This window comes from Rattus rattus, chromosome 2 (assembly GCF_011064425.1).
Source record: "Rattus rattus isolate New Zealand chromosome 2, Rrattus_CSIRO_v1, whole genome shotgun sequence".
Classification (NCBI taxonomy): Eukaryota; Metazoa; Chordata; class Mammalia; order Rodentia; family Muridae; genus Rattus; species Rattus rattus.
The window spans coordinates 151,027,894-151,043,564 of NC_046155.1; the positions used below are offsets into that span (position 1 = coordinate 151,027,894).

The 15,671-nt window shown below is 42.7% G+C and overlaps 1 protein-coding gene across 2 annotated transcripts in view; it reads right to left on the minus strand.

Annotated features, from left to right (window-relative positions):
* Zdhhc13 (zinc finger DHHC-type palmitoyltransferase 13) overlaps nt 1–15,671 on the minus strand; it is a 31,996-nt gene that overhangs the window by 3,034 nt on the left and 13,291 nt on the right. For both annotated transcript variants that reach the window (XM_032893548.1, XM_032893549.1), the window contains exons 9-14: nt 14,265–14,365; nt 9,170–9,294; nt 8,261–8,323; nt 7,507–7,600; nt 6,052–6,135; nt 2,098–2,255 (exon numbers count right to left, since the gene is read on the minus strand). In XM_032893548.1, the coding sequence (XP_032749439.1) occupies nt 2,098–2,255; nt 6,052–6,135; nt 7,507–7,600; nt 8,261–8,323; nt 9,170–9,294; nt 14,265–14,365 (625 nt within the window). The remainder of the gene's footprint in view (nt 1–2,097; nt 2,256–6,051; nt 6,136–7,506; nt 7,601–8,260; nt 8,324–9,169; nt 9,295–14,264; nt 14,366–15,671) is intronic.

Below are 15,671 nucleotides of genomic sequence, written 5' to 3' on the forward strand. Positions count from 1 at the left end.
CTCTTAAAAGTGCATTATAGGATGGTAGCAACTGTTTATTCTATAAAGGCAACACCCTCAGACTTTCCAGCAAAAGATCACATGGAGGACAAAGATCCACAATCTTCCACTGTACTTCGCCATGTAAATACAATGGTTAGACGTACTGTCTTGATTTTATTATCACTCAGGAAAGCACTGCACATTGACTCGGATTATAAAATACTTTCTCACTAAACCAGCCATGTCTTACAGCCATATTTAGATTTCAAGATAGGAACACGTATTTGTTGAACAAGTGAAATTGGGCAAGGGAGTGTCAGTGCAATTATCACAGTTTTGAGTTCTGAGCTTTTCTTTTAAAAGGCCAATATACCAAAGGGAAGAACATCCAAAGTCATAAATTTAAAGAGTAATGAGTAAGGTGATTAAAAACTCTGAAATCATTATAGACCACAGCAGTTTGCAGGGTTAGTTAATCTAAACCTTGAAACACCCCAAGTATCAATTTCCAATCTGTAAAATGGACTTAACGGTGAGAGACAACTGTCTAAGATGCATGCTGAGGTCTACGAGGAGATGCAAGAGCTCCAGGGCTGCAGAGCTCAGACAGGAGAGATGGGACCAGCAGGTCAGTGTGCGGACACAGACTCTGCTCCCAGCCAGCAGCCTGCTTGCTCAGTTTGGTATAATGCAGATAAAACTGTCTTGAGTCAGAATATTCAGGAAATCAAAAAGAACTGGATTGTTTTGTTCCTTAAATAAACAATTGTGCAATTCTTTTTTTTTTTTTTTTGAGCTGAGGACCGAACCCAGGCCCTTGCACTTGCTAGGCAAGGCACTCTACCACTGAGCTAAATCCCCAACCCCAATTGTGCAATTCTTGTTTGTGAAAATTATCTGAAACCTTCCTCAGTACAGACAAATATATCAACCTTTCTTTAAATATTAATGCTATCTATCATGTCTGCTTTGGAGACAGGTTTTACTATGCAGCCCAAACTGGCCTTGACGTCTTATTATCATGTTTTAGCCTCTGAGAGCTTGCATTATAGGTGTTATGACTCTGTGCACTCCTTAGCCATTAAGGATGTCTGAACCTCATACAGCTCATCACTGGGCCTCTGACCAGAAGCAAGACCTTGGAAGATGTTGTTTCCTCGTCCATTAAATAGAGCTTCTACTCGGGCACATTCCCTATCTCAAGGGTTCACGGTATGTAAATGTCTTGGAAAGTGTGCTAAATGTTGGTATTACATACGTGAGCACTCCCTGATGACACTGACTGTCACTCACTGCTCGAGCAGCTGACGTCAGGAGGAGGAGGGGTGCTCACTCTCTTCAGGGTTAGTTCCTTTCCTCAGCATTCTCCTGACCTCCTTCTCTTGTCCTCTTACGTCTATCAGTATTTTTCCCCATACAAGTGGGATCTGCTCTGCTCTGAACCCCAGTGTTAATAACTGTCTAAAATGATCACTGCTGATTTCATACAGGCAGACCATAGTAACGGGACACAGGACGGGGAGGAAGCTCTGCAGAAAACTACGGCTGTTACTGCCCTGCTGCATGAACTTTTTCAACTCATGCTCACTCTGCCCACTGCTCAGTGACCTGCCTTTCATCCTCCCATCTCCTGTGTCTACCAAAGCGTTATATAAGGTAACAGAATCAGAAGAATTGAAGAAAAATAACTGCTTTGCATTTGCATAATACTTATAGTTTATATCATGTTTCCACACACTATATAGCTTCAACACAAGATGAAAAGAACCCTGAATGGCACTGTTAGAAGATCACGTCTCCATTTGCTAGGTGACTCTGAACAACTCAATTCGCTTTTCTGTGCCATAAAATTAAAAGGCCAGACTGACCATTCCTGAGTGGGTACAGCCTCAGAAACGTATTATTCTAACTTTAAGCTGCATGTGAGAATGGATGGACATTGTTATCCTCATCTTACAGACAAGGAAACCAAACATGAAGAGTGGAAGATGGCATGCTAGACTCACGGAGGAGCCCTGGAGGTGGAACTGGATGCTGGTCTTCAGATTTTAAAGTCAAGTCTTTCTAGTCAACTATTAGTCACTGAAAAGTCATTCAGAGCCATATGAGAAATACCTGAAAGAGTTGGTTTATTAATAAAAATGTCGACCATGAGAAATGGAAAGCTGCGAGCATGAAGATATACAAAACCCAGGGAGAGCAGGCCACTATCTGGTTGAGGTAGGTCCACAGTCCGTCTTCCTTGAACGTTGTGGCACAATGATTTGACCAGTCTGCAAATCCACAAGGGAGAAAAGAAAGCATTATTAACAATGGCAAAAAAATTAGTTATCCTTCAAGAAGATAAAAATTATATAGTTCTATTTAGGGAGTAGCAATGGCATAGATCCAAATTCAACTTCAACAGGATGGGGAGAGAGTTCAGGGTGCAAAGTATCCTTAGCATACATGTGCTCCTGGTGCAAGACCTAAGCATCAAAAGTAAAGCAAAACACAGAACAAAAGCAGAAATCCAACTCAGAAGTTTACTTTCTAAATGCCAGCTCAGCTAACGGCGATGAGAACAGGTCTGAGTGATCGTGAGGCTTTGATGGCACCACACCAGCAGTCGACACAAAAAGGAATACAGATAAAAAGGGCCCAGAAAAATCTTCACTTAACATACTGAGCGTAAAATACATTGGCTAGAAAGTTTTAAGGGCTTGACAATTGCAGATGACGACATCTAAGCTATCCTCTTTAAGGGAAGTTATGGATTGAACACAGGATTGAACATAAACACTGAACGTTCAGATGAGCAGGGGTTGCTGTGGGCACCATACATATAATACACAATCCAAACACCTTCAGGACACAGCCTGTGACAGATAGTCAGGTTTGGTGTACTCCTGCCACCAGCCTGACTGGTAATCAAAGAAAGGCTGGAATAAAGGGCCTCACAAGACAGATCAGGCTAGCACAAGGAGAGAGAGAGCAAGATTCAAACACTAACTGCCTACTCCCTCCTCCAGGGAATCTGTGTGCCAATTAGAAGAGTGGCCATACTCCTGAACCCTGACCCATGAACTGAGAGCAGCTGCATGGAGAAAACAGGTAAGAAGTGGCAGAAACAAGGAAACACATCTTCACGGTCATGAGGTTCACGGGCACTGTCACAGTACGTGAAGGGTAGATTCCTTCTGAAGTGAGAATCTGCAGTTTGTGCTTTGAGGATTCTCTGACAACCTGTAAGCAGTTTCAGACATTCCCCCAAAGCAGCATGAGCACCTCCTGGGACAGGAAGGAAATGAGTCCAAGACTGTCCACTTTAGTCCTGAATACCTATTTCTCCTTTATGGACCCAAACCATCTTCTGTGAAAATATGCCTAAAGCACCCTAAGAGCTGGGTAACAATCACGGCAACACATTAAAGCAAATGAGACACTTTAGAGCTTCTCATTAGGGTAGCAAAGAGGCATCCTCTGCAACCTGATGGGAGAAAGAAAAAGCCAGAATACAATTTCCACAGCAGGTGGAAGAAACAGCTGTTGAATAGGGAGAATATCTAGCTTCCTTTAGCTTGCGGATTTCCACTGCTTCCTCCTGGGATTTTTTTTTTTAATAACAGCACCACCAACAGTGGAGTGCTCACACTGACTTCACACTTAGTATCACAGACATGGCTTCAAGTGGTCGTCTACATTATTTTATGCAAGGTAACAACAGCAATTTAATTCATGCTAATGCAGCCTTCCCAGGTAGTCAACGGCTAATGTCAGGGCTTCCCCCACTTTACTGAAAAGATGGTATCCTTATTATGGTTTCCCCCTCTCAATTCTCCCCCACGTCCCTTCTATCCAAATTTACCTCCTTTCAGGACAGAGATTCTTTTTCTTCCACACCAATCGTTCTCATCTTTAGGTGGCTCTGACACTTACACACCCCTTCCTGATATAATGCAGCACCTTTCTCCCTGTAACTTATACGATGCAGGCTTTCTGATTCACCTTTCTTTTTAAAAAAGGCCTCACAAAAGATGAAGAGGCTGGAGGCTGTGCTGAGACACAACAGCTAACAGTGTGGAGGTTATCTAGCATGGCTCTGGTGTAATAACATGAACTGCAGACAAAGGAGGAGGAATGGCAATGAGGCCTTGGTAAGAGAAATGGAGCACAAAGGAGCACAAGCTCGTGTTTACTGTCTGGAGAAAACAATCAATGATCTAATACCTTCATTAGTGACAAAGCACACTCTGATGGGCTACAGAAGTGTGAGTCAATGTAACTTCATAAAATGCTGTATGAACACTGGAAAACAAAGAAAGAAAAGGAAAACAAAGGAGGGAAAAAAGTAAATGTCTGTCATAAAAAAAAAAAAAAAAAAAAGAAACCCAACTTGGAAAGATTGAATGTGATGGAAAATTGCTGCTGTCCTTATCAGCATGGTCTTGTGCTGGACCTCGATACAATAAAGAGGTTATTTTTAGTGAGGACAGACAAAGGTGGTGCGAAGTCTGGCTCCTTTTGGCTCGTCAAGTCCAAGTGACAAGCTGGCCGACGGGCCAACTTAGAAGGCTTCCAAGAACAGGTTTCATGGTCAAGCCTAAGAAGGCAGCGGTCAGAGAAACTCTGTTAAGATCCTGAATGTTTTTTCTATAAGACATAATTAATCTAAGATGGTTAAAATGCTCAGGGCTGCTATGAATTCGGACAAGAACCGAGCACACTTCTGACTGTGTTAGACCTGTCTGAGCAGCCATGGTTGTTTCATAAAGCATTCCCTAGAGAACAAACACCCCACATGTCAGGAGGAAAAGGATCTGACCGTGGCTGAAGCCTGCACTATGCCTACATCAGAGTACAAAGCAACCCAGCCATTCAGACACTAGTAACCTTCAAATAAGAAAACTCAGATGAAATAGAATCTGTAACTGTGGCTGCTTGTAGAAAGGGAAGTGGAAGTCAGGGAATCGTGTGTGAGCTGTCTTAGTGTTAGTGACTGGCTCATTGCTTAAGGCTGTTGATGCCAAAGCTGATGACCCGAGTTTGATCCCTGAAGCGCACATGGTGGAGAGAACTGATTCCTGCAAGTTATCTCCCTTCTACCCCTTCCCTCTCACAAACAAAATGTAGATAAAAGACAACAAAAACACCTCCCCCATAATCCCCACATTTAAGTTAAACAAGGAAATGGGGATGATGAAAAAGTCAAAGTACTCAGGTTTGGAGGTGGAGGAAAGAAAAAACACTGTTTCTGAAGACTTCAGCTCACAGCAATAAGCTCAGACACTGGGGGCCACAAAACAGAGGGGTAACCAGATGTAAAAGATCAGGAGTCAAGTCCATGACTAAACATCCTCAGTCTTCAAAAAACATAAACAAATAAAAGCCTGAAGTTCTTAATACTCAGAAAAACAAATGCTAGCACTACAAGGCCTTCCCCTAGGACACCCACGTCAAGGTATGAGGAGTATAGTCACACAATTCTTAAGAGTTCACCAACATCCTTCAGGCTTCAGTTTAGACCCTGTCCTTCACCAGTCACCTCAGAACAGCCCTGCATGATACCTAGGCACCTTCACTAAATGCTACTGACGGCTATTTTCTGTCCCTGGACTGCAGTACAAGTGAGCCAATATTTTCTTCCCAACTTCTCCACTGTGGTGGTTTCCCCCTTGTTTCTTGGTTTCCCTTTAATTCTTCTCAAATGGCCTGCGTTCTCAGAGATTCACTCTTTAATTTACTGGGACCACTATCCTTCCACCTCCCCACAGCAGCCCCTTCTTTCCCCCTCTTCCTTACTCACTGAAGGGAAGTGCTCTGCATCTGCACTCGGGGGCTGGTTTCTCTTCACGGGAGGGTAAGACTAACCAATTTCTACTTTGACCACTCAGATTCACCCAGGCATTCTTTCTAAGCACTGCAGAGTTACCTCTTATACTTCTTGCAGTTTCCCAGGCTTAAAGGCCTCCATTTCATTCTTTCACTAGAGGTCTGGTTTACACACTGGCCAGAGTGTGGCAGACAAGGGCTCATGAGAAAGAGACCTGGGTATGGGTGCATGAGCTTCTAAGAAACACTTATACTTACAGACGAAAGATCCATATATGATCCAGTCACACACCATGGAAAGGGAAAGCAAGAAGAAGATGTAATGATGATGGTTGCCAAAACCTGAGTCAGAAAGAAAGAAAACATTTGAGATTTTCTTTTCCTAATGACTCCCTAGATAATACTACTTCTCTGTGAAAAAATTTCTAAGTAAACAGAAAGGAAGCTTGCTTTTCTTCTGAATACTACCAAATGAGACGGCTCTGCTGAGAGTCAGCCCTCTACGTCCACTAATGGTTCCTACCAGCCTAGGAAAGGACACTGCACAAAGCAAAGTTAACTGGGCAAAGCCAGCTTTGGGCTGCACTGTTGGCCTACACTGTTAGTGGGAAGTCGCTGGCGAAGTCACATCTGGCCCCTTTCCCATGCAGTGCGTTTAGGGACATCAAAGACTGACTTGAAAGGGACCAGAGACAGCAAATGTGAGGAGTGGCAAGTACATCCCAACTGTGGTGGGCACTAGAAACAGCAGAGGGAAACATGGCCTACGAAAAGGCTGTAGAAGTATCAGGTGCTTGGTGGTGACTGTGAGAGCGTTTTGCTGCTAACAACACAAATGACTTTCAGTTACCACCACGCCAGTCTCGGTTCCCTCAGAAGCAGGAATATTCCCTGCCATCAGTGCATCCTGCAGCAAATGTCCCTTGTTCATGATTCCCAGCCGTGCCACTGCGGCCAAGCCATTGGCTTCTCTGATCCCAGTCTCATTGTAACAGCAAGAGGAGATCAGAGCTCTCTCACTTCGTAGGCCTGTGGCAACTAAACAGGACTATGCAGGCGGAAACACGGTCAAATATAATCTGATAAACATACAGTAATTGGGTCCCTTATAATGATTTCCCTGTTGTCATTCAGTTTAGCTGGCAGAGTGTCAGCCATTTAATCTTTATGACAGAATGGGCCCAGGAAGACTGGGACGCCACTTCCAGGAGAAAACATCTGAGCCTGATCTGCAGCCTCAGGTGCCTCAGGGGGATAAAAGCAACTCTTTAGAGAAGACACTCACAGATCTTTTAACTTTGGTTCATCTCCTATCTGAGCACTGAACGAGGCAGGAGGAAAGGGTAAGTAAGAAAGTTAAGTCACAACCTAAAGAAAGAGTGTGACATTTGGCATGAGGAACTAATATGACAAAGATGATCTCAATTATTTACACCCTTTGCTCTGAAATGCAGATAGTAATAACAACCTCACAGGTGTGTTCCAATAATCAAATCAGATACCACATATGAAAATATTTCATAATCTCCAAAATACTACACAACTGACAATCACTGTCATTAACAATCCGTTCGTTATTTCCCAAGTCTTCACTGCAAAGATTCTTGAAGAGTTACAAAATGGAGATCTTGGATGCCTTTCGATTTCTTTTTGCATCCCCTTCTTAGCTACACATGTGCTTCACTTACCACAGAGGTTAAGTAAGTCTCTTACCTATGCAGCGTCCAGTCCAAAAGCAGTGCTGATCAAAGCGAGCCACACAAGAGTTGCACACGTGGCAATGGAGTGATCTTAAAGGCTTCCTTATCTGAAGGCAATTAAGAGAGGCCTAAGCAAAGATGGTCTTGGCAGCAACAGATCATAGCAAAACTTTAATCTTACGTCATAGAAGACTGCACGAATAATCCTATATGATTCAGTCACTCAGACGCTCTGGAAGGCCTTACTAATATTTATTTCTGTACGTGACAGGAATGAGCCTTCACTAAGAGATCTGAATTCAGAGACTGTTCATACTGGATAAGGAAAACGCAGGCAGTGCCACAGTCAGCACAAGCACTGGAGCCTAAGAAAATGGAAGTCCCAGTTCCATTTCAGGTTCTTCTAATCATTTACTCCCTTCTAAGCCTCAACTCAACTGCAAAGTAAGAGGTTTCAGTATGCAGTTTTGAGAAGATAAGGTGCTTCTGACTTGCAGGGAATCCTAACTTACACTTCATGACAGGAAAGGCAAACGAAAAGCACTATGGATACGTTACAGAGATTAGCCACAGAGAGCTTCGTGAGTATAAATATTCTTTCATATTCTCACAGTGGAAAACTGGTCTGACAGAAATACAAAATTAGAACCCAGAAAAAAGGAAAGTGCATGCGCACATCAGGAGGATCAAATAAATGCTTACATAAGCAATGCTACTAGAAATTTGCCCTAATTATGGAAAACAAAGTATTAGCAAAAGAGACTTACAAGACATGATGTGCAAAATGTTCTGAAGTCCAGAGAGCCAGTCTCTGCAAGGGTGACGATATTCTGAAAGACAAACACCTAACCTTAGGGTGCAGTGTTATCCATGGTCATGTGCTATTCTCACAGCTTTTATGCCATCTCCAGCTTTAGAAGTGGCCAGAATAGCAATGTGGAATACTCCCAACCCAGTCATTCTCTTCTTGAAATAATGTCTCTTTTCAAGGTGCTGTTTTAGGCAGTGGCCAAGAAGTCTGACTGCAAAAAATTATACTTCCATACCCCTTACCACCTTCTCACAAATGGCATGCATCTCCCAGTTACAGCTTGCTGGGACAGAGAAAGAAACACAGACACTCACGCACGCACACACACACACACACACACACACACACACACACACACACCCCACTCATCAAAAAAGAAGCTAAATTCATGGATAAGCATCCAAACTGATGGCTCCAAGCACAGGCCTGGGCCTTTCAGGTAAGGCCTTAGGTGGTACAAGACAAGGCTCTCTCTAACTTCTAAACCCCAGGGACAGCTGCAGAGGTCACATCTCTGGCAACTGCACAGAGAAAGAAAAGGGGGTGGGCATCTCTTCAGCTATGGGGTGGAAACCAGCTATGGTGCATCACTGTCATTCAGACAAGCAGGCAGGCTGCACGACTGAAACTGTGATGAAGAGAGAGTTCCGACAACAAAACTCAAGTCTCAAAAAGTTTCATGAGGGATCACTTTTTACAAAAAAATAGGTGTTTCTAAGAAGTCTTGTATACAAATGAAAAAGTGTAAGTGTAGAAACCTCTGATCCCATCTGCCCACACTTATTAAGCAGCAGACACTGTAGATGCAGCTGTGCCAAAGGCCAGCATGGCTGCATCTCTTAGAAAACCACAACGGAAGACTCACCACTTTCCTCTCTTCCTCGGAAGCCTTAGTGAAGCCTGGATCAGTTGCCCAAGTCTTGTAGAAAAAATAGAGAAAGGCCATGATGCTGAAAATAAAAGCAAAGTAGAAAGGGCTGCCTGCTGCATGTTAAAGTCATGTTAAGGAAAACGGCCGACCTCTACTGAGAAAAGCATCGTGTGTGAAGTACGCAAATGCTCTCACTGTTCCCATGACCCTCTCTCCCCTGCACTCTGCCTGACTTCCCTATGTACACCCTCCACCCAAAGTGCCCCTCTTCCACGTTCTAATCCTACAGAACTCTATCTGCTCCTGGTCAGCCAATAACTAACGCTTCTTCATTGCTGAAGCCCATTTTAAATACTAATGAAAGCCAGCAACCTTTGTGAAGCCTGGAAAACCTCTAAACCTACGAACTATAACTTTTCAAGGTATAACTGTGGCTTTCCTCAGACCATCCAGGAAAATATTCTCTATCTTTGTCAGAAGACAATTCAAGAAATGCACCTGGGTCTGAGATGTTGATGTACTTCCCTGTAAGGTAGATAAATGCCTACATGGTTTTCTTACCAGAGTTTAGTAACCTGCCCGTGTAACTGCTCTGAATTAAAAACTGACCTCCCGATGGCCAGGTGGCAATGAAAATGAATATGAACCTGCAACTGATGGGGCTGAAGAGGTAGGGTATCTACAAGAAGAGACAGAGACCTGTCTGGAAGGTACCCAAGATTCAATGAGGGTGCCCTTAGCTGTGACTCACAGCATTAGGGATATGGAAAACGAAAAGATCACCTCCTGTAGCCAGGCAGGAACCCCAAAGGAGCGACAGAGAAACCCACCCACCTACAAAACTTTTGACACAGAATTTATCCTATCTACAAGAAATGCAGGGAAAGGGGATGGAGCAGAAACTGAGGGAATGGGTAACCAATAACCAACTTTAGACCCATCCCATGGGCAAGCACCAATCCCTGACACTATTAATGATACTGTTATGCTTGTAGAAAGGAGTCTAGCATAACTGTCTTCTGAGAGGCTCCACCTAGCAGCTAACTTAAGACAGATGCAGACACCCACAGCCAAACAGTGGATGAAGCTCGGTGACTCTTATGGAAGAATAGGAGAAAGGATTTCAGCCTCTAACAGGATAGGGACTTCATAGGAAGATCAACCTGGACCCTTGGAGCTCTCAGAGACTGAACCACCAACCAAAGAGCATACATGGGCTGGACCTAGGCCTCCCCCATATATGTAGCAGATGTGCAGCTTGGTCTTCATGTGGGTCCAGAACAATTGGATTTGGGGGTTGGGGGTGGGGCTATCCCAAAAGCAGTTGCCTGTATGTGGGATATATTCTTCTAGTTGGGCTGCCTTGTCTGGCCTCAGTGGGAGAGGATGGGCCTAGCCTCACAGAGACTTGATGTGCCCAGGTAGGGGGATACCCAGGCAGAGAGAAGGGGAGGAGGGATGGAAGGAAAGAATGTGGAAGGGGTGAATAGGAGGGGGTCAGTGAGTGGGATGTAAAGTGAGTAAGTAAAAGAAAATACTAATAAATAAAAAAATGCCCTCTTTGCAAAATGAGTATACATTATATACTATTTGGGAAAGGCTATTAATATGAGTATGTTAATGCTAAAAAAGATAATAAGGTTTAAAAACTGTCTACTTTAAAATGTTTTTAAAGTGGTACTTTTTAAAAATACAAAGTACCATTTTGCTCCAGAGAAGAAATGAGTATGTAGTAATAAGCCAATGAGACAGTAATAAGCCTAACTTTGCCCACTGAAAATACTATTGGCCTGACACCGTATTGCCTTATAAGGTGTTTCCAAGCTACATTCTATTAACCTCAGAGGCCATAAAACAGATGCTCAACTCTTACTACTCAAAGTTGGAAACTGAACTTTGAGCTGAATGTCAACACCTGGAAGGCTAAGGCAGGAGGGTTTTGAGTTGAAGCCAACTTGAGGTACAGGGGGAATTCTTGGCTACTGTGAGCTACTTAGTAAGACACTATCTCAAAGATCAAACAAAAATAAACTAGCACAAATACATCTGGTTTAGACAGGCAGAATGAGTCCTGCTGGCTTACTGTGCTAGCTAGTTTTATATCAACTTGAGACAACTTAGAGTCACTGGGAAGGAGGAACCTCAAATGAGGAAATACCCGCACCAGACTATGCTGTGGTGCTACCCAGAGGCATGCGGTCCTGGTGCTGTAAGAAAGCAGGCTAAGCAAGGAAATAAACAGCACTGCTGCATGGCCGCTGCATCAGCTCCTGCCTCCAGGTCTACCCTGAGGTAGGTCCTGAGAGGTAGAGACCCATGCTGCCTAATTAACAAGGACGACAACATGCTTTCACAGTGCTCTTGATCTTCTCTGGAAGATGGATAAGCTAAAAGCTGAAATAAACAGCTTTCTCCCCAAGTTGCAGTTGGTCAGTGTTTTATCAGAGCAGTAGAAACCCTGACTAAGACCTTAGTCTGTCACAACTAATACGTAAATGGGGCTAGTTTTAAGGAAGAGATAGAGGCCAGATAGTTGTATGAAACTGAATTTTAACAAAGCTTATTTTGAATGAAGTAAGAGGAACACTTCTAAATGACACACAAGAGACTTTTTGTTAAAAAATTAGATCCAGGTTTTCTCCACTACGTCCCAATAACTTATACATTATACTCTTAAAATTCCGTTGGTTCGGTCACATGGTGGCCTTGCACGGTAAACTGACTTAACTTGAGGTCTCTATTAAATAAGACAAATCCTACAAACATCACTAGATTTCCTCTCCCGAATGAAAGGCACTGCACTTTCGCTCATCACCCGAAAGGCAAACAGATCTCTTGCTCACTGGCTACACCAAACCCTCATTCACAGTTCCCAATTCTCTCTTCCTTCTTTTCCTTCTCATCTGGTGGTATCGGACCTAGGGGTTTGTGCTGGACCTGAACTCATTGTGTAGCCCAGGTTAGCCTTAAGCTTTTCATTCTCCTACCTCATCCCCAAGGCTGGAATCATAGGCATGTATCAGCATAGCAAGCTCCTGATTCTCACTTGACCTAAAAACTAAGTCATATCTACAGCTGACCCTGAAATCATACGGATTTACACCGACCTATCCAGCACTCAGACTTAAGTATAGCCAGGATCACAGAGGAAGCACTCAGAGCCTCATCATTTCTTACCAAGTCTTAATTGTAGCTTGAGTCATTCCTAAGGTCCTCTCTTCCTTCATCCAGTCCTTCTCATAAAATCCAAATACATTACTTACTGCATACATAAAAGAACCTAGAGAAAACGATCTCTGAGTTGTCCCTAAAACATGACGTATTATTTATAAATCCCATTATGTAATGAGGACTGTGTACAGCTCTTCACTTATCATAGCACAATATTCCTGGCAGCTCCCCAAGAGACTGGTACTACTGTTCCCAACTGACAGAAAAACAGATTTGGTGAAGTTAAGTGACTTGCCCAATGACACATTAACAAAAAGAAAAGGTCATCCTTGTTAGTGATCATCTCTGCCTATCGTATGGGAGACGGGTTCAAATCCCTGACTGGGAGGAAAGCCAGCCTTTACACTGGGTGCAGCAGTGCAGGCCTATAATCTAACACTCAGGAGATGTATCGCAGTGAGTGTGAGGCCAGTCTGGCCAATACAGCAAGTTCCAGGGTAGCCAGGACTACAAAGTGAGATCTCATCTGAAATAAACAAACTAAGAAAAAGGTCCTGAAATGTAGAGACCCATGCTGCCTAATAACAAAGACAACATGCTTCCACAGTGCTCTTGACCTTCTTCCCATAAGAGGCCATGGCTATGGGACAGAAGCCCTGGGTCAATCCTAATTGGCAGCCTGAGAAAGACAAAACTATTTGGGCTATGTCTTTACAGGCCAAACAGCAGCTAATCCACAGGGCGGTTCCAGCAGCACGCAACACTCAGCCTGGAAAACACTAATCTCGAGTGAGGTGTGCCACCTACTGGTTCACAGGCCTTCAGACAGCACGCTCAAACTGTGCCTCTGTGTGGCATGTGACTTCTTCCTGACACTTGAAGGCTCTGTCTAGTTATGAAAACCAACTCTCTTAACATAATACACCTTTGCAAGTACAAAGCAGTTCCTAGTTTATAGTCAAGTGAGAATTTCTGCAAACGAGGTTAATAAACTATGATGGGATTATATGTCTTGTTAATTTTTGATTCTGCAAAAATCAAAATAATCTGATGTCTAAAATCTAGACTAACTGATAAAACCTATAATTTCAAAAATTGTTCAGTGACATAAAAGTATCAATCATCCCTTTTCAATACAATGTCCACTGTCCTAGTCTCTATGAATACTGGGCCATCTGTAAGTGACCTAACAGGAACTGTGCTAGCCTTAAGTAGCGATAAGAAAGCTAGTATTCATTAAAACCGTCACAGAATCAGTAATTACAGGACAAAGGTTAGAGGTATTTTTAAGCCCAGTGATACCTATGCTTTATGCTTAGGTTAAAGGAAAATAACCCATATTAGAAATGAAGCTTAGAAACAGTAAAACAGTATCAAATCAAAAACTAGGCACAACGGCTGTAGATGCCTGCACTCTGAAACTCGCGCCATCTTATTTGTCCCTGTGGGAAAGATCCTTAAGCTTCCCTTATGCATTTCCTTGATAAGCACCCTCTTCTTTTCAGAAATACCATTATCAGAAAAGACACAGCATAGAAAGTAAGGCAGTAAGCTAAGCAGCACACTTCTTCCCACCGCACTCTTTCCTTTCATATAGCAAAGCAGTGCTCCAGTGGCTTTACAGGAAGGACAAAGGACAAAGTCTGGAAGAGATGGAAGCCTGGGCGTGTGTACGCTGTCACAAATGGAGATAATACTTTGTTTTGTTTTGGTTTTTGGATATAGGGTTTCTCAATGTAACCAGCCCAGGCTGCCCTGGACTTGCTTTGTAGCCCAGGCTGGCTTAGAACTCACAGAGATCTTCCTGCCTCTGCCTACTGAGTGCTGGGATTAAAGGCATGTGCCACCATGCCCAGCTGGCATTAGTGATTTTTGAAAGTAAAACAAGATGTGCATTTCATCTAAGCTTAAAGGATATCAGGAAAGAATAAGATGAACCAAGTCATAAATATCCAAAAAATGGAACTTAGCAGAAAGACTGTTGGTAAGTACACAAGGTTCTTATAGCCAACCAAAAACCTGGAAAGAAAAGGGTAAAAGCATGTTAGTGAAGTAAGGCACTGGTAGGATTCATGCTAATTCAGTTCTAATTCCCCAATAACAATGACATTTATGCCAGCAGCAACTTTCTTCCCTGACTGTGTCAGTTTATTCTTGTACACGAGAAAACTGTACAATAACCTTCCAAAAGTACACATTCCAGTTCCTCTAAGCTACTCCTAACTATTTCATTCATAGAAACAATACATTTTCAATGAATAGCTTGTGTTTCTATTGTGATATATCATCGTGTTTTTCATATAATTTTTAAATATACCAAAATATAAAACTGTAAATACCTGGAAATTCACCTTCATGTGTAAGCAAGCTTTTGTCAAAAGGGTAGCTTTATGCTTATGAAATAGCAGTACAGAGCCTTAGCACTCTGACTCTGAGCTGATTTCAGAAGCAGTCACAACATGAACATACACAGCAGCTAAAAGGACAGTAGTCACCGCAGCAGCAATAGTCTCACTCCTACAGCAGGCAGTCTGATGATCTCCTATAATCTGTTCCAAAGCTCAGTACTATAGTTTTAAAAGTAAAACAGAAATGTCTTCCATATCAAATTCAATAGACACCTTATAAACGAATGTGGTTTTATCCAGATACATCTTAAAATTTCCATCAGAAATGGCTAGTGGTGGATTTAAAGAGAGGAGAGGAAGCAAGGGCTGGCAACTGGTGCCTATGACAGGAACATTTAAAATGTTTAGTTAAAAAAAAAAAGACTGCTATGAAGACAACACTATATCTAAGAAGAACCAAGGACCTCAACTGCTCCAGGTACATGCTACAATAGGAAAAAATGGAGTCTGTTTGCTGCAACCTCCATGTCTGAACTAAGATTTTACAGGGAAAAACAGTGCACTTGGTCTAATTAAATGGTTCAGTGAATCCCCAAATCTACAAGAGCTTGTTATTTGTGACAGGTGTCACACAGCAGTCTGGATCAAGAAGCAACCACCCCTGAATCCAAGTAACAACAGAGGCTTGCAGCTGCTTACCTCCATAAAACTGACAACCTGACACACGCACTGGACTCATACTGAAATGTACCCACATGCCAATCATAGCAGTTATCAACCAAAGCTACGCCTACAGTTAGGTTTTAATAATCTGGATTTAAATATAAACATACAAATAACTAAATAAATGGTCCCGTCATAGATGAGTATAAATTGCTAGTTGGCTCGTAGTGTGTCTTAAAAACCCAGAAAATCCTAATGACAGATTCCTGCTATTTAGCTTAAAATGTATTTAGATATCCAAGGAAAATTAGGAA